The sequence below is a fragment of the Oryctolagus cuniculus genome, chromosome 7, assembly GCF_964237555.1.
Source record: "Oryctolagus cuniculus chromosome 7, mOryCun1.1, whole genome shotgun sequence".
Classification (NCBI taxonomy): domain Eukaryota; kingdom Metazoa; phylum Chordata; class Mammalia; order Lagomorpha; family Leporidae; genus Oryctolagus; species Oryctolagus cuniculus.
The window spans coordinates 107,158,136-107,176,606 of NC_091438.1; the positions used below are offsets into that span (position 1 = coordinate 107,158,136).

The following is an 18,471-nucleotide window of genomic DNA, read 5'->3' on the forward strand; positions in this document are numbered from 1 at the left end:
TCTCTCTCTCTCCCTCTCCCTTTCCCCTTCATCTCCTAAATAGATAGATGGATGGGTGGATAGATAGATTTTTTTTTAACAGTGGGAATAGGAGAGAGAGGAGGAAAAAGGGTTGGAGTGTGGGTGGGAGGGAGTGTAGGGTAGGAAGCACCACTATGTTCCTAAATCTGTACATATGAAATTTGTGTACCTTAAGTAATCTCTTAAAAGAAAAGTATATAATCATAATAAAATCACTAGAATCATGATTTTTTAAAAAAAGGAAATTTCAAAAATGAACAAAAGATGGGTAAATTTTAACCTATGAGATGGAGCATAGAGCATTTCCCTATGATCACAACGTAGCCACTGAAGCTAGGGAGGCCGGAGAGCATGCTAAAGTCCACGTTACAGATGCAGTTTCCTAACATGTGAGAAAATTAAGAGAACAATGTGAAATGACCTCAGAAAGAAGACTAGGGCCACACTAATAGAATTCTTCAAACCAGAATCACGTATTAAATGAAATGCATCTTCAAGGTCTGCTTTTTAGTGAACAAAGGCTCTTCAAAAAATTATATGGAATTAAAGGATAAGTTTATTTTGTTTAAAAAATCTTTAAAACCATAGAAGCCAGCATCGTGGTGCTGTGTGTTAATCTACCACCTGAGACACCAGCATCACAAATGAGCAGCTGCTCTGCTTCCAATCCATCTCCCTGCTAATGCTCCTTGGGAAGGCAATGGAGGACGACCCAAGTGCTGGAGTCCGTGCCGCCCAAGTGGGAGAAACTGATGGAGTTCCAGATTCCTGGCTTTGGCCTGGCCCAGCCCCGGTCCCCATCATTGTGGCCATTTAGAGAGTGAATCAGAGGATGGAAGATTTATCTCTTTATCCGTCTTTTCCTGTCTATATATATAAATCTGCTTTCAAATAAATAAAGCTTTTAAAAAATCTATACATCGTTTTTCCATATTTTTCCCTTAACTTTTTTGAAGACCTCAGATTTGCATGGATTGTTTTGCACCAAAATAATCTTATATTTTAATCCCACCTACCCCAAACTCTTTGAAGTATCCTCATATTGAAACAAGGTGGAAGAACACATAAAAGGACTATTTAGAGGCCTTTTCAGTGACTTGGGTAAGAATATTGTACTCAACACATGGTTTCATCTTGATTATTGCTGGTATTCACAGTTACAAACACCTGATTCCTAGTAGGTGAATAATAAATATTTGTTGAATTGATAAGTTAATGGATAGTAAAGAAACACTTAATGAAGGAAATAAGAGGGCCTGAGCTAAGAAAATGGCAAAGTTAATGGAAAAAGAGGAACAAATAGAAAAAAAATTTGTTTGGACCAAAATGAAAATGATTTAATATTAGGTTGGAAATGGATAAATAATGTATCATTTTGAAGTTTGAAGCCTTGGTGCTTTGGAGATATTTTGGTATTTTGGGTATAATATAGTCCTACCACCATCTGTGCATAGAAAAGAATTTTTTATTGTCAGTCTTTCTCACTGGAGGCATAAACTTTGAATAAGCTTGCTAAACAGTCACAATACAGAAAGGAGCACAATAAGTCAATTGTAATTGATATGAAATGAAATTTGCAAATTACCTGAGCTTACTTTTTCGAATGGCTAGAAACAATGTTCAAAGTCAACCTAAAAGCACTCAAAGCAAACTAATACTTCAATAAATGGATAGCTTCGATCCAACTCAGTTTTTCTCAGCAGGAAACACAAAACAAGGGGGGAAAATCCTGGTTAGATAGAAACGCTATCCTATAGCTCATCTCACAATTCTAGAAGCCGTCCATTTTACTTCAAGCACTCCTAACAGCTACTTTTTTTTTTTTTTTTTAACAGGCAGAGTGGTCAGTGAGAGAGAGAGAGAGACAGAGAGAAAGGTCTTCCTTTGCTGTTGGTTCACCCTCCAATGGCCGCTGCAGCCGGCGGACCGCGCTGATCCGAAGGCAGGAGCCAGGTGCTTATCCTGGTCTCCCACGCAGGTGCAGGGCCCAAGCACTTGGGCCATCCTCCACTGCACTCCCTGGCCACAGCAGATAACTGGCCTGGAAGAGGGGCGACCGGGACAGAATCCGGCACCCCGACTGGGACTAGATCCCGGTGTGCCGGCACCGCTAGGCGGAGGATTAGCCTAGTGAGCCGCGGCGCCGGCCTCCTAACAGCTACCTTATAAAAGGCAAGAATACTGATCAAAATGGAACTCAATGTTCCTAGCCCACAATGTTTCCATATCTGCTCTGATGGATGGTAAAGCAATCCAGATGGTCTACATAACTCCTTACCATAATATCTGGCTATTTGCTGAAAAAGAAAAGGATGCTTGCTTTTTAGAACATAGATATCCTGAAGTTCTATGGTCAGAAGATCATCAGAGAAAGGTATCTGTTCTAGAAGACAAAATTCTCATCACGTTGAGAAATTGGACCACAATTCCCTCTGGAATCTTAAAACATGGGTAAAGGATGATATACATGACCCTAACAGTCTTTTAGCAACCACAAGTTATCTAGTGAGATATATCCTAAAGTCCCATTTCTTGCTTCAGTAGCACAAGTGCTTCAGCTGTCTCTGAAGTTTTGCAATCTAAACCCAAACAGACCCAGACCTGTCAGCTGGAAATGGGCCCTCTTCCTCGAGTTCTTTGATCCCCTTGATGTATTCTGGGTGTACTGGAAAATCTCCACCTGGAATTTACCATAAACAGATTTTAAGAATATGACAAACATTAACCACTTCACATCTCCACGAGCAGGAGCAGATTCTTAAGGCTGGGAACAAGGACTTAGTGGGGTATGCAAGGAAACAGAAAGACATTAAACAACCAAGTGTACGAGTCTGGTGTGCTTGGCCCACAGAGTTCATTTTGGAATTGTAATCTCGGGGTCAGGATCCACCTAGTCCCCTGCTTTTCCAATAATATCCTGTTGTTAGAAATCGTCAGGCATCCAGGTCCCTTGGCCTCCTCTGTGAGTCTAAGCCTGTGTTCCGTGAGCACCCTAAGTTATCTTCACTGCTAATATTATGAACAGACACAGTCCTTTCTATTTTTTATTCTGAGTAAACTCACTCAGAAAGAAGCTTGGAAGATGCTTCCACAAGCCATCCAAGAGGGTGGAGACCACACTAGAAGTATGTCGGCCTTCAAAGGCACAACAGCTGGCTGCTAAGAACTTCTGCTCCGAGCCAAGGATGAGAATCCACAGGATAGGTCGTTTTTCACAAAATATCTAAGAAGGGATGGAAAATTATCCTAAAATTATCTGGGATCTTAAAGCACTAGTTTCATCTCGAAGAGATGCCCTTTCTCTCACATCTCTCTCCTCTAAATATCTTTCCTATCACAGCTGAGATGGAAACAACTAGGAATGAAAGGGGAAAAGTTCAGAAAGCCCACAATGAATTAGAAAAACAGGCTCTATACCAAGAAAACAGTAATTTAAGATGCACAAAGGAATTTGCACATAAGGAAGCCTCATGGGAAAATTTTTATTATCTTTAGGATGAAATTTTTAATCAAATTGTGTTACACTGACATATTTTTAACATTTTAAAATGATATCAGGACTACCAGAAAATGGACTATGTTTTGATAAAATGCTTCCCTCAATCCTCTACTTTGTAAGTTGTTTCGATCTTTCTCTTTGAGAGCTTGGGCAGCACAATTCCCTAGTAATGAAAACACTAGAAGATACCATCTACTGGGGCTGATGCTGTGGTGCAGCAGGTTAAGCCGCTCTCAGCAGTGCCAGCATCCCATATTAGCACCAGTTCAAGTCCCACTGGCTCCTCTTCCAATGCAGCTCTCTGCTGGTGAGCCTGGGAAAGCAAATGGCACAAGTGCTTGGGTCCCTGCACCCATGTATGAGACTCAGAGGAAACTCCTGGCTCCTGGAAACTCCTGGCTCCTGGCTTCAGCCTGGCCCAGCCCTGACCATTTCAGCTACTTGGGAAGTGAAACAATGGAGAGAAGATTCTCTCTCTCCCTCTCTCTCTCTCTCTCTTTCCCTTTCTCTTTCTAATTTTAACTCTCAGGTAAATTTTTTTTAAATCACAGCAAAGGTAGAATTAAAAAAAAGATACCATCTATTGAGCACCTATGAGCTGCTAGCACTATGCTAATTATTTTATAGATTTTAAGTCTTTCAACCCTGTAACAATTCATCTGAGTTAGTAGTATTATTCTTTTTACAAATAAAAAAAAAACCCTGGGATCAAAGAAAAGCAAAAAGTTTGGCTAGATGTAAGGTAAAAGAGTCAGGACCCAAATCCCTGATCTCAGCACTATATTGTTTCCATTACTAATGAAAATAGAGGATGTGCCAGCTACAAACTTAGTTTATTGTGCTTGCGCTTGAGCTTGGGAAAAAAAAATGTTCTTTGTTGACTATGTCCCTTCTCATCCTTGAAATTGATCCACAGTGGTAGGGGACAGTGGAATTCCACACAAATTTGAATTGTAGTAAAGCAACTTGGAAATAGGTGTTTGCACGTTGGTTAAGAGAACTGAAATAAAAAGTTGGATGGAAGATGCTATGGCTTGAATAGGATATGAGTCCCAAACCATTGCAGATGGTTAAATCCCAAAGTCATAAATTGATGATAGTAAGATGGTAGAAACTTGACCCAATTGTGGTAGGAAGCTCTTGGATCACTGAAGACATACACTTGGATGGATGGTTCTCATGAGCGGTTTGCTACAAGAGTCTGAGTTAGCCCAGCTTCTTTCTCTACCTCCTGGCTCACCATGTAACTCTTCCTCTGCAAGTGTTCTGCTTTGTCTTCCATCATCATCTCATCAGACTCTGAACCATTATGGTCACCCATCTTAGACTATGAATCTCCAGAACCACAATCCAAAATACAACTCCTTCCTTCATAAGTAGCTTGTTTGGGGTATTTCCTTGAAGAATGAAAAAACTGACTAGTAGATGAGAGATGAATTAAAAATCCAATCAATGAGAATGTTTAATCCTCAGTTTTATTCAAGATGTAAAACAGGATGAAAGTCACAAGTATATCCACTGGTCTCTAGATATAATTATATTTTAATATGATCAACTCCTCCTCATTACTGGATTCTGATAGAGCCGTGCTCAATTTTTTTTCCAGGCTATGTGTATATATTTATATAAAAATTATATGAAATACATACATATATATCTTTATAAAGCTGCACATAACACTATGTATACAATATTTATTTACTACACCCTCAACAACCCAGAATCTAAGAGGGAAACAAACAGTAGACCCTTCTCTCTCTGCCCTCAAAATCAACATGGACTTAGAGCACTGCATCACACCTGGCTCAGAGCCTACGAACTTTTATTTTACTTATCAGTGCTCACAAGGTTGGCATTTGGTAATACTGCTGTTTTTCATTCCACTGCTACTAAGAAGTAAATAGAAAAGGGAGATTGTTAGAGACAATGGTAGAAACGCGGTAACAGACAAATTGTGAAACTATTAAGACTACACTAACATACAAGGGTTGCTTAACATATTGTTATTAAATGACTTGGTTGGACAAGCAAACTTTCCAAAAAAATCTCTTATACAATTGGCTAACAGCAATTCATATAAGAAGACCTGCGTATTGCTTCTCGGCCTTTTGGCTAAGATCAAGTGTGAAGAAGACCTGTGTGCAGAACACGAGCTAAGAAGTAGTGTGCTAAATTAGGTTGAATATACTTTAATTCAGTAATAGTTTGATTGCGAGGAACAGAAATAAACTAGAAAATCATTAATAAAGATGTGTGCGTGTGTGTCTGTCAAGGTGGGACAATGATTACTGTAAGGATTCGTAAATCCCACAAAAATGAACAGCTGATTCTCATGGAAACTGGAGCAATGGACTTGGAAGCCACCATGTATCTGGGTAGCCATGTGGTCCACCTCATCTTCTACCTAAAATTAATCTGTATTACTCTTGGTTCTGCTAGGAACTTTGATTTCCGTGAGGGTACACCTGGCCACGTCCTCACATCTAGCCTTGATGTTTGACCTTTCAGCTCATCTTCCCAGAGACAGGAATGGATTGCAGGAAAGGAGTCTGATTGACCCAGATTAAATCAGGTAGTTACAATTCAACTGGTTGAAGACCAGTTGACCAGATGGTCAAATGTTACAATGATTTTTCTAGAACACTCATTGAGCATTCATTCATTCAAGTAGTTATTTGAAATTGCATATATTAAGAAGTTTTCAAATGTCCCTGGAAAATGTATTTTATGAAAAAGTACATATGAATGTAAAAATATTTACACCAAAATAAACATCTTTTAAATTCCATTTTCCATGAAGTTTTGCAGTAACTTTGAATAATATGTGATCCCTGACCATATGGAACTCACATTTTTAAAGAGTTAATGGTCACATTTTGTGCTTCACATGTGAAATATATAGAAAAAGACTATATATATATATAAAATAGAAATATGTAGACATCAACAAACTAGACAATGTTCATAGATAGATGATAGATCTGTGAAAGATTTAGAAGACATGTCTCACAAAGAATTGTTTAGGACTCTGAAGCTGTCATTGTAGAAAAACTCACTGAGTCATTCATTAAGACATTTAATGAGTACCTACTATATTTTCTACATACTACTGTGATGAAAATGGAGCACAAAATTTGATCTAATTCCTGCCTCAAAAGGAAATCTGATTGCTATCTTCAAACTTTGAAGGCTTGTCGTGCATAAATATAGCTTTATTTTGTGATGCTTTTGAAGTCAAACTCAGATCAGAGAATGAAAATTACAAAAAGATAGAAGAAGGGACTATCCAACTATTAGTGGAGTCCAGAAATAAAGTGAAAAATCCCAGGAGATTGTGCTTCTCTCCTCAACTATACTAACAGGAATACTGTCAAAGTCACTCCAGCATAGGAGAAAAGATGTAACTATGGTATTTGCTAAAGTTCCTTTTAATTCTAAGATTCTAAAATGGAATTTCAGAAACAAAATAATTCCATATGAAATTCCAGTATACCCGGCTCACTAGGCTAATCCTCCGCCTTGTGGCGCCGGCACACAGGGTTCTAGTCCCGGTCAGGGAGCCGGATTCTGTCCCGGTTGCCCCTCTTCCAGGCCAGCTCTCTGCTGTGGCCAGGGAGTGCAGTGGAGGATGGCCCAAGTCCTTGGGCCCTGCACCCCATGGGAGACCAGGAGAAGCACCTGGCTCCTGCCATCGGATCAGCACGGTGCGCCGGCCGCAGCACGCTGGCCACGGCGGCCATTGGAGGGTGAACCAACGGCAAAGGAAGACCTTTCTCTCTGTCTCTCTCTCACTGTCCACTCTGCCTGTCAAAAAAAAAAAAAAAAAAAAGAAAAGAAAAAAGAAAGAAAGAAAGAAAGAAAGAAAGAAAGAAAGAAAGAAAGAAAGAAATTCCAGTATACCTCAGAGAGAGTGCTTCCCAACAGCTTTATTACATTATTCCTCATCCTGATTCTTTTCACATGTACTCTGTGTGCAAACAGCATTGCAGAAACATTCAAAGATACCCACAGTGACTACAAAAGAATATTTCTAAGCCATGTTGTAGGATGACTGTTAAACTGGTAATAGAAGTGCTGTAAGATTCATTGTGATTAACTTGTAGAACACTGGACAATTACACAAGTTCTAATCAAAAAGGAAAATAGGCTGACCTTCGTGAATGTGTTTATGTCTGTACATATGGTGTGTTAAAGGTTTTATATAAGCAACATTGAAGATCATCTGTGTCCCAATCCCCCATCCAAGATGCAATGCTCCCTATAGTGACAGAGGGAAACAAGAAAGCCAAGAATTTTAAATGTAAACTCTGGAGCTTACGAGACATGGGCTTCAGTCCTGGCTTCCTAATCTCTACTCTACGCGTTTCCACTTACTTGGAAAATGGATATAATCACAACACCTAATTTAATAATTCAAGAAAAATAACACACATAAAGATTTTAGCCCAATATAGTCCCTGGCCCATAGTGAGCACTCAATATACAATTGTTATAAAATTAATATTAAAAAGAGCAGGTGCTGGCCTGCGGACGCCGCCGAGGAAGCATCGTCTAGTTCTCTCTCCCCACCGCCGTCATGTCGAAGTCAGAGTCGCCCAAGGAGCCCGAGCAGCTGCGGAAGCTCTTCATCGGAGGGCTGAGCTTTGAGACGACCGATGAGAGCCTGAGGAGCCATTTTGAGCAATGGGGCACGCTCATGGACTGCGTGGTGATGAGAGAACCGAACACCAAGCGCTCCAGGGGCTTTGGGTTTGTCACCTACGCCACCGTGGAGGAGGTGGATGCGGCCATGAACGCAAGGCCACACAAAGTGGATGGAAGAGTTGTGGAACCAAAGAGGGCTGTGTCGAGAGAAGATTCCCAAAGACCAGGTGCCCACCTCCCTGTGAAAAAGATCTTCGTGGGTGGCATTAAAGAAGACACTGAAGAGCATCACCTCCGAGATTACTTTGAGCAGTACGGAAAAATCGAGGTGATTGAGATCATGACTGACCGAGGCAGTGGCAAGAAGAGGGGCTTTGCTTTTGTGACCTTCGACGACCATGACTCCGTGGATAAGATTGTCATTCAGAAATACCACACTGTGAACGGCCACAACTGTGAAGTGAGGAAGGCCCTGTCGAAGCAGGAGATGGCCAGCGCTTCGTCCACCCCGAGAGGTCGAAGTGGTTCTGGAAACTTTGGTGGTGGTCGTGGAGGTGGTTTTGGTGGCAATGACAACTTTGGTCGTGGAGGAAACTTCAGTGGTCGTGGTGGCTTCGGCGGCAGCCGCGGTGGAGGTGGTTATGGTGGCAGTGGGGATGGTTACAATGGATTTGGTAATGACGGAAGCAATTTTGGAGGCAGCGGAGGCTACAATGATTTTGGCAATTACAACAATCAATCTTCAAATTTTGGACCCATGAAGGGAAGAAATTTTGGAGGCAGAAGCTCTGGACCCTATGGTGGTGGTGGCCAATATTTTGCCAAACCACGAAATCAAGGTGGCTATGGTGGTTCTAGCAGCAGCAGCAGCTATGGCAGTGGCAGAAGGTTTTAATAACTGCCAGGAAACAAAGCTTAGCAGGAGAGGAGAGCCAGAGAAGTGACAGGGAAGCTACAGGTTACAACAGATTTGTGAACTCAGCCAAGCACAGTGGTGGCAGGGCCTAGCTGCTACAAAGAAGACATGTTTTAGACAATACTCATGTGTATGGGCAAAAAAACTCGAGGACTGTATTTGTGACTAATTGTATAACAGGTTATTTTAGTTTCTGTTCTGTGGAAAGTGTAAAGCATTCCAACAAAGGGTTTTAATGTAGTTTTTTCTTTTTTTTTCTTTTGCACCCATGCTGTTGATTGCTAAATGTAATAGTCTGATCATGACGCTGAATAAATGTGTCTTTTTTTTAAATGTGCTGTGTAAAGTTAGTCTACTCTGAAGCCATCTTGGTAAACTTCCCCAAAAAGTGTAAAGTCAGAATTCATCAGGGTGATGCCAGGTTCCATTTGAGATTTATTTACAAAATGCTTGGGTGGAGAAGCTGTTCTCAGATACATGAGTTACTGTTGTGACCTTCTGAAGTTCACCATTAAAAGCCACCCAAGCAAAGTCATGGGGTTATTTGGTTATAAGAATGATTGTTGGCACATCCTTTGCAATATATCTAAATTGAATAATGGTACCAGATAAAATTACAGATGGGAATGAAGCTGTGTATCATCCATTATCATGTGTAATCAATAAACAATTTAATTCTCTTAAAAAAAAAAAAAAGCAGGTGCTAACTGTTTTACCTAAATTTTCTCATTACTCTTCCCTGATTTTTAGATTAAAAATTGTTTTATGGAAATTCAGATTGAGCAAAATTAAGTAAAATGCTCAAAGTCAAATGGCAAATGGCACAGCTGAAACTTAGCCCAAGTAGTTTTAAAGAATTTAAACTTGGGGCCAGCGCTGTGGCACAGCAGGTTAAAGCCCCAGCCTGCAGTGCCAGCATTCCATATGGGTGCTGGTTTGAGTTCCGGCAGCTCCACTTCCAATCCAGCTCTCTGCTATGGCCTGGGAAAGCAGTAGAAGATGGCCCAAGTCCTTGGGCCCCTGCACCCACGTGGGAGACCTGGAAAAAGTTCCTGGCTCCTGGCTTCGGATCAGCTCAGCTCTGGCTGTTGGTGGTCATTTGGGGAATGAACCAGCAGAATGGAAGACCTCTCTCTCTGGCTCTACTTATCTCTGTAATTCTTTCTTTCAAACAAATAAAATAATTCTTAAAAAAAAAGAATTTAAACTCAAGTAGCTTCTAATTACTAAATATAGCTGTACTTCAAGTGTATTCTCTCTGGCTGCCATCTTTAATATTGGAATTTCAGTCACATGAAATGAACATGAACTTAATTTCCTAAAAGATGGTCTCTCTCACTGACTAGATAGTAGACACTTTCACAAACATATACTGTGATTAATTTCAAAATAGAACTCACAGGGTCAGCGCTGTGGCGCAGCAAGTTAACACCCTGGCCTGAAGCACCAACATCCCATCCGGGCACCGGTTCAAGACCTGGCTGCTCCACTTCCTATCCAGTTCTCTGCTGTGGCCTGGGAAAGCAGTGGAAGGTAGCCAAATCCTTGGGTCCCTGCTCCCATGTGAGAGACCTGGAGGAGGCTCCTGGTTCCAGGCCTGGGATCAGCGCAGCTCCGGCCATTGTGGCCATCTGGGAGTGAACCAGCAGATGGAAGACCTTTCTCTCTGTCTTTCCCTCACTGTCTGTAACTCTACCTCTCAAATAAATAAATAAAATCTTTTTTAAAAAAATAGAACTCACAGCTGTATCCTTGAACCATTCATCCCATTCCTTTGTTCTTTTCTTCAAAAGAAGCATGGAATTTTCAGATTCTAGTAAGCCACAATGAAGGATACATCATAAGCCCAATGTTTGCTCTGAAACTGACCAAAAAATCTTGATCTCATTGACCTAGAACCCTGCTTAGGTGGGAAACAACCTTCCTTCCCCATGAGTTATTACTGAGGCCTATAAAAGGGTGTTTCACAAAGTTCATGAAAACTAGAGTTAAAAGAGAAGTTTACAGAGTGCTTGTGTAGCCTTGCCAAGTCCTTGGGTTTGATTCCCAGCTCTGGCTCCTTACTCTGGCCTCCTGCCAAAGCAGAAAGGCACTCACTCGCTCTCACTGTCTCTCTCTCTCCCTGCCACTCTCACATCTTGAAAGACTTAAAAATAAAGAAAGGATGCTTATTTGGGTCTTCAAAGAAGGAGGTACCTTTCTCTGAAGGGAGGAGAGAACCTCCACTTTGACTATGACCTTGTCTGAACAAGATAAGAGTTGGAGAACTCAAGGGGCTTCCATAGCCTTGGAAACTCATGACTGGTGCATAGGGAGATTACTGATGCCATAAACAGGAGTGTCAATTGGTAAAGTCAACAACAGGAGTCACTGTGCACTTACTCCTCATGTAGGATCTCTGTCCTTAATGTGCTGTACATTGAGACTTAATGCTATAACGAGTACTCAAACAGTATATTTCACTTTGTGTTTCTATGGGGGTGCAAACTGTTGAAATCTTTACTTAATATATACTAAACTGATCTTCTGTTAAAAAAAAAAAAAAGAAGAAGAAGAAGAAGAAGAAATTATCAATTCCCAACTTGACTCTCACTGGGATTAAACATGACAATAGGTCTGATCTGATTTCATCATCATTTAAAAAATCATCTATTATTTTTCACTTTATGTTTCTGTGTGGGAGCAAACTGTTGAAATCTTTATTTAATGTAAACTGATCTTCTGTATATAAAGAGAATCGAAAATGAATCCTCATGTGAATGGAAGGGGAGAGGGAGTGGGAAAGGGGAGGGTTGCGGGTGGGAGGGACGTTATGGGGGGGAAGCCATTGTAATCCATAAGCCGTACTTTGGAAATTTATATTCATTAAATAAAAGTTAAAAAAAGGAAAAGAAAAAAGAAAAAAAACACTGAAATCAACACATATAAGTGGTCTTTAAAAAGTTCATGAAAAATCATATTATGAAACAATTATGCATGGATTTTAAAAAATATTTGCACCAAAATAAATTTATTTCTTAATTTCATTCTCCATTAACTTTTTGAAGTACCCTCATAGTCCATTTTCTTTCTGTTACTACATTGAAATCCTTGTGAAATAACTTGTGGAGAAAACTGGCTGAGTTAGCTCAGTTTTAGATACTCAGAGTTCAGTGTGGTGCTGGCCCTGTCAAGGGCCTCTCTAGCTATCCCACATCACGGCGGAAGGCATCATGTGAGAGGAGAACCACATGGTGAGGCAGGAAGTCAAGAGATAGGAGGGGCAAGTCTTGTTCTTTTTATAACAACTCACCCTCAGGAGAACCAACCAGGGTCCTGCCAAGGGAGAAGACCCCCACGACCTCCCACTAGGTCCCCCTTCTCTTTTTTTTTAAGATTTATTTTAATCATTTATTTATTTGGAAGGCAGAGTTTCAGAGGAATCAGGGGGAGCAGAATGGAGACAGAGGACAACCATCCTCTGGTTCACTCCCCAAGTGGCTGCAACAACGAAGTCTGGGCCAGGAGGAAGCCAGGAGCCAAGAACTCCATCCTGGTCTCCCACATAGGCAGCGGGGGCTCAAGGACTTGGGATGTCTTCCACTGCCTTTCCAGACAAATTAGCATGGAGCTGGATTTGAAGTGGAGCAGCAAGAATTCAAATGAACACTCTGATATGGATGCTGGCATCTCAAGCAATGGCTTAATCCATTCTGCCATGATGCCAGCCCCCAAACCTTTTCAGTTACATGGAACACTTAAGATTCTGATCTAATGTCTCTATGCCTCATCCAACCCCTACTCCGGACTTCAGGGTCCTGTATTACAATTTTTTCCTACTTTTTATTGACTAGGATCAGTGTTCCAAGAGTCAGTGACGGGGTTCTCTTTGTATAAACCACAATCAAACAAGATAAATATTGACCAAAAGTGTAAGTATGACAACATAGACTTGGAAGCAGATCATCACTTACAAACAAGTGTATAGGGGTGGACATTTGGCACAGTAATATGCCTGCATCCCATATTGGAGTGCCTGGGTTGGAGTCCTGGCCCCTCTACTTCCAATACAGCTCTAGTTAATGTGCAACAAGTATCTGCTCAAATAGTTGGGTCCCTGCCACCTACAGAAGAGCAGGTGGAATTCCAGGCTCCTGACTTCAGCTAATCCAGCCCTGGCTGTTGTAGGCATTTGAAGAGTGAAATAATGAATGAAAGATCTCTCTCTCTGTCTCCAAAGTTCAAGTGATATTAAAATAATTTTAAATAAATAAAAACAAGTATGTAATGAACTAGGAAGAAAAACAAGTCTTGTGGGGCATTTATATGTAATAGAATGCCCACACTAATGTTAGTAAACCGGATTTTTTTTTTTGACACGCAGAGTGGACAGTGAGAGAGAGAGAAAGACAGAGCGAAAAGTCTTCCTTTTGCCGTTGGTTCACCCCGCAATGGCCACTGCGGCCAGCGTGCTGCAGTCGGCGCACCACGCTGATCCAAAGCCAGGAGTCAGGTGCTTTTCCTGGTCTCCCATGTGGGTGCAGGGCCCAAGCACTTGGGCCATCCTCCACTGCACTCTTGGGCCACAGCAGAGAGCTGGACTGGAAGAGGAGCAACCGGGACAGAATCCGGCGCCCCGACCGGGACTAGAACCCAGGGTGCCGGCGCCGCAGGTGGGGGATTAGCCTAGTGAGCCGCTGCACCAGCAGTAAACTGGATTTTAACACCTAGAAATAAAATGCCTTGTTGATGTGAACATATTAAATAAGACCTTATCTAATTTTATGTATTCCATGCTTACACAAATATTTATTAAGCTCCATTAGGCCAGGTACTATCTAGGAATTATGGTTACAGTAGGAATATGAAGGAAGTCCCTGCCCTCTAGGAGCTAATTGTCTAGTGGGAGGATATGAACATGCAATAAAAAACATGCGTAAGGCAGTGATACAGGGTATAAAAAAACTGAAACAGGAAAGGAGATGGTGACAGGTGTGGGACTTGGTCACTTTTCAGACAAAATGATCAGTAAATTGTTTCCAAGGGGTAACCTCCCAGCAGGCATTGGAATGGAGAGAGAGCCATGTGCATATCTAGAACATTCTAGTAAGATGAACACCAAGAGTGAAGTGATAGGTGAGAAGTAGCAAGAAAGATGGAAGACAGGAGAGCAGGGAAAATAATAGGATATGAGATTAGAGAGGCCATGGAGGCCATGCTTATATAGGGCATTTCAAAGACTGAATTTATGGTAAGTGGTCTTGGTAGTGGTTGAAAAACAAGGGCTGATGGCAACCCGGTCTGGGGCTGCTGGGACATCACAACTCCCTCAAAACTTGATAGATTTAGGCTTCACTCCTTCACATTAATTCCACGTTAAGTCCATCATTGTTTAAGGGCTCCCATCATTCAATATCATCACAAGTTGCTTGTGACATGTTTTTCAGGGCCAACGTTGTGGCACAGTGGGTTAAACTACCTCCTGCAACACTGGCATCCTGTTTGGGAGTCAAATCAAGTCCAGGCTTCTCCACTTTTGACCCAGCTCCCTACTAATGTGTCTGGGAAAGTAGCAGAATGTGTCCCAAGTGCTTAGGCCCCTGCATCCATGTGAAGGTCCCAGGTGGAATTCCAAGCTGTTGGCTTCAGTGTGGCCCAGCTCAGACCATTGATGCCATTTGGGGAGAGAACAGGGTATGTAAGATCTCTTTCTCTCTGCCTCTCCCCCTTTCTGCAACTCTTCCTGTCAAATAAATAAGTATATAAATAAATAAATCTTTTTAAAATGTGTTTCCTCTATCCGAAGAATATGTAATGGTATCTGATTGTGGCTTCCATCTGCATTTTCAAGATTGCTAATGAGTTTGAGAACACTTTTCATGGCTTTGCCTGTCTTTATGCTATTACTTATAAAAATATTGCATATTGCAAAAATAATGCATAATTATACTAACTACCTAATTATTTGCCAAACACACACACAGAGAGAGAGAGAGAGAGAGAGAGAGAGAGAATGAATCAGTCTTCAGGCTCTTTGCATCTTAAGAAATATTTACCTCCCATAAATCACAAATATTTCCTTTTTTTCGAAAATTTTGAAAGTATGTTTACCTTGCATGTCTACACTTTTAATTTTAGGATCTAAAATTTTAGCTGGCTCCACTGCTTAAGTGATTATCCTGAATCATGCCGGCCAAATCAGGACAGACAATGTACTTGAACAGTGGTCACATAGGCTATATTGCCCAAGTCTGCCAACCTGAAGAAAAGATTGATTGCTGTTCTAGTAAGAAACAGGAAGACACCCTAACTTCTTGAAATCTGGTGATGCTGCCATCAGTGGTAGGGTGTGGGGCAAACCCATGTGTGTTGAGAACTTCTGGTTTTGCCCTTGCAATAGGAGACAGACAGTTGCTGGGGGTGTCTTCAAAGCAAGGTATAAGAAGGCTGCTGGGGCTGGCAAGGTCTCCAGCTCTTCCCAAAAAACTCAGGAGGCTAAATAAGTATTAGCTCTAATACTCCCCAGCCCAGTCTGAATCAGGAATCAAAGGGTGGTTTCAGAACTGTTTGTCTTAAATAACCCCTTAAGTTTTTTATATATATTTTTTATTTATTTGACAGGTAGAGTTATAGACAGTGAGAGAGAGAGACAGAGAGAAAGGTCTTCCTTCTGTTGGTTCACTCCCCAAATGGCTGCCACAGCCAGCCAGCGCTGTGCCAATCCGAAGCCAGGAGCCAGGTGCTTCTTCCTAGTCTCCCATGTGGGTACAGGAGCCCAAGCTCTTGGGCCATCCTCCACTGCCCTCCCGGGCCACAGCAGAGAGCTGGACTGGAAGAGGAGCAACCGGAACTAGAACCAGTGCCCACATGGGATGTCAGTGCCGCAGGCAGAGGATTAACCAAATGAGACACAGCACCGGCCCCCAAATAACCCTTTAAGTTTAATAGTAAAAGACTGGGTTAATGATAACAGTGCACCTGTGAATGAAAGGAGAATGTTTTGTGGACCACTTGCTTTTTGTGTGTGTAACAATTTTAGTTATTAATTTTGCCATCAGTGCTTTTTAATGAAAGCAACTTGGCCAAAAATCTACCACAGAATTTTATGACCAATTATAATACAGATTAAATAAAGAGGACAAAAAGAGTAAAACAATCTAAAGTATCTCTAAATATGTGTGAAAGATACTTGGGAAGGGAAAGAGATGAGTCTAGTACCACAAATCACACACTCAAGAATTCTACCAGGCTGAGGTTTTGTCCTCTGTTACCTAAGTCACACCTGATCCCGCGATGACAGCCCAATTTCTACCATACTTGTGCAGAATCTATTGTCATATTCTGTTGGGCCCAACCTGCTAGGGCTACTTCTTTTTTTAATTTTTGTTTACTTATATAATTCATTTGCGGGGCTGAGAGACAAGCAAAGACAGGAGAGATCTCTCCACTGGTTCATTCCCCAAATGCTCACACAAACTGTGGAATGGGCCAGACCAAAGTCAGGAAGCCAAGAATTCAATCCAGGTCTCTCACATGGGTGGCAAGGATCCAGCCACTTTAGCCATCACCTGCTGCCACCCAGGGTATGCATTAGTAGGAAACTGAAATCATAGATGGAGCTGGGATTCAAACACAGGCGCTCAGGCATGGAATATGGTGTGCCAAGTGGGGTCTCAACTGCTACACCAACTGCTCACCCCTGCCAAGGCCTACTTCTTTACCTCCACAGCCACAGGACAAGTGACACAACCCACTCCACTTTCCGGAGTCATAGCTCAGCCTACTACAAATTGGCCTCTACTCCATGAATTCCAGACACTTAAAATAATTCCCAAGTCAGAAGTCAAAGGAGGAAGATATATTTGATCCAAAGCTAGGCATTTGATATTAATTGCATAGTTGGAGATGGTATTTCCCAAATAGTATTCAGTAAAAATCTAGTTCTATGAAATACAAAAGGGTTTCCCTTGTTCAAGAAGTAGAGAAAGAAAAAAAAGATAATTCCTGTTAGTTACTGTGTACTTAATATTAATATGAACTTTCACAGATATCCTTTGAAAAATAATGGAGCCATGTTTCAAAAGTTTGCCAATCTCTTAGATTTTCACAATGTGCATATAATGGTATATGAAAGACTATGAGGAATCTTATTAAAAATAAATTTGTTTGATTTTATTATTAACATAGAGCTTCCCAAATTTATATAGCCATCTACTCTTTTATCTTTACTTCACTCAGTCTCCTGAACCCTATTCCTGGTAATTGTCTGAGAAACTTTACTACCCCTCTTAATTTTGATAAGAAGCTCTTCATGCTCTTTTGTGTGTTTAGTTCCAGATTTCTACTTTCAGATATACTATCTTATTTGCTAAGACATCTATAACTAAAGAACAACTTCAAAATAATCTTCAGTTAATACGAGTGTGAGTTGCATGTTTTGTGTGTGTGTAGAAAATTGGTTTATTTTCATTTAGAAAGGTCTGGCTAGAACGTTTAGCTATTATAGTGTTTCCCTCCCTAGCTAGAGATCAAGTGACTTCACTGCAGTGGCTCAGGAGGGACACACTCCCTCCTGCTCCAATACCCCAATCATAGAACACCTGTTGCTAAGTATTAAGCCAGTGGATGAAGAGTTGACTTCAAAGTCCACACCTTCAGGTCTGGCCTATAAAGGAAACATCTTAATTTGAGGGTAACAAAATGAGAGCTTTCAGAGACATTTATTGCAAATCCCTCTGTAAGACAGCCCAGGAAAACAGGCAAAGTATTTGTGTACCCGACGGTGAAGGTCCCCACAACACTTAGCACAGTGGTCCCCAGGTCTAACTGCTTTCTTCTGCACATTTGAGTTTAATTCTTTCTTTCCCATTTACCTAAGACTTTTTTTCCCTACCTAAATCTTCTACAACCTAGTCTGGTTCCATAAACTATAAATACATTTAAATGAATATGAAACTTCAGGGATAAAAAATGATGTGGGGGCCGGCGCTGCGGCTCACTTGGCTAATCCTCCACCTGCGGTGCCGGCACCCCAGGTTCTAGTCCTGGTCGGGGCACCGGATTCTGTCCCGGTTGCTCCTCTTCCAGGCCAGCTCTCTGCTGTGGCCCAGGAGTGCAGTGGCGGATGGCCCAAGTCCTAGGGCCCTGCACCCCATGGGAGACCAGGAGAAGCACCTGATCAGCACGGTGCACCAGCCACAGCGGCCATTGGGGGGTGAACCAACGGAAAAGGAAGACCTTTCTCTCTCTCTCTCTCTTTCTCTCTCTCACTGTCCACTCTGCCTGTCAAAAAAAAAAAATGATGTGGGAGCCAAAAAATTGGTATGAGGTAGTCAACAACTTATACCCCATCCTCCTCTGTCCACTTCCTGAGAGGTACCATGAGGAAGCCACAGGCAGCCACTACAAGGCC

General features: G+C 41.6%; 2 protein-coding genes across 5 annotated transcripts in view; one reads left to right on the top strand and one right to left on the bottom strand.

Moving 5' to 3' along the window:
• Positions 1–18,471, bottom strand: part of LEPR (leptin receptor) — a 213,706-nt gene that overhangs the window by 182,973 nt on the left and 12,262 nt on the right. The window contains exons 2-3 of one of the 4 annotated variants that reach the window (XM_070078336.1): positions 3,085–3,244; positions 2,623–2,701 (exon numbers count right to left, since the gene is read on the bottom strand). The exons of 1 other annotated variant lie outside the window; for it this stretch is intronic. The gene's annotated coding sequence lies outside the window, so the exon portion shown is untranslated. The remainder of the gene's footprint in view (positions 1–2,622; positions 2,702–3,084; positions 3,245–18,471) is intronic. 2 more of the 4 variants (XM_070078338.1, XM_070078337.1) reach the window with 2 other exon arrangements.
• LOC100343444 (heterogeneous nuclear ribonucleoprotein A1-like) lies at positions 8,043–9,413 on the top strand. The gene has a single exon (XM_002708722.5). The coding sequence runs from the start codon at positions 8,097–8,099 to the stop codon at positions 9,057–9,059; it is 963 nt and encodes a 320-aa protein (XP_002708768.2). The 5' UTR covers positions 8,043–8,096; the 3' UTR covers positions 9,060–9,413.

What these genes read in the sequence shown, in the direction of transcription:
- LOC100343444 (XM_002708722.5), top strand. Translation starts at nt 8,097, where the DNA reads ATGTCGAAGTCAGAGTCGCCCAAGGAGCCCGAGCAGCTGCGGAAGCTC.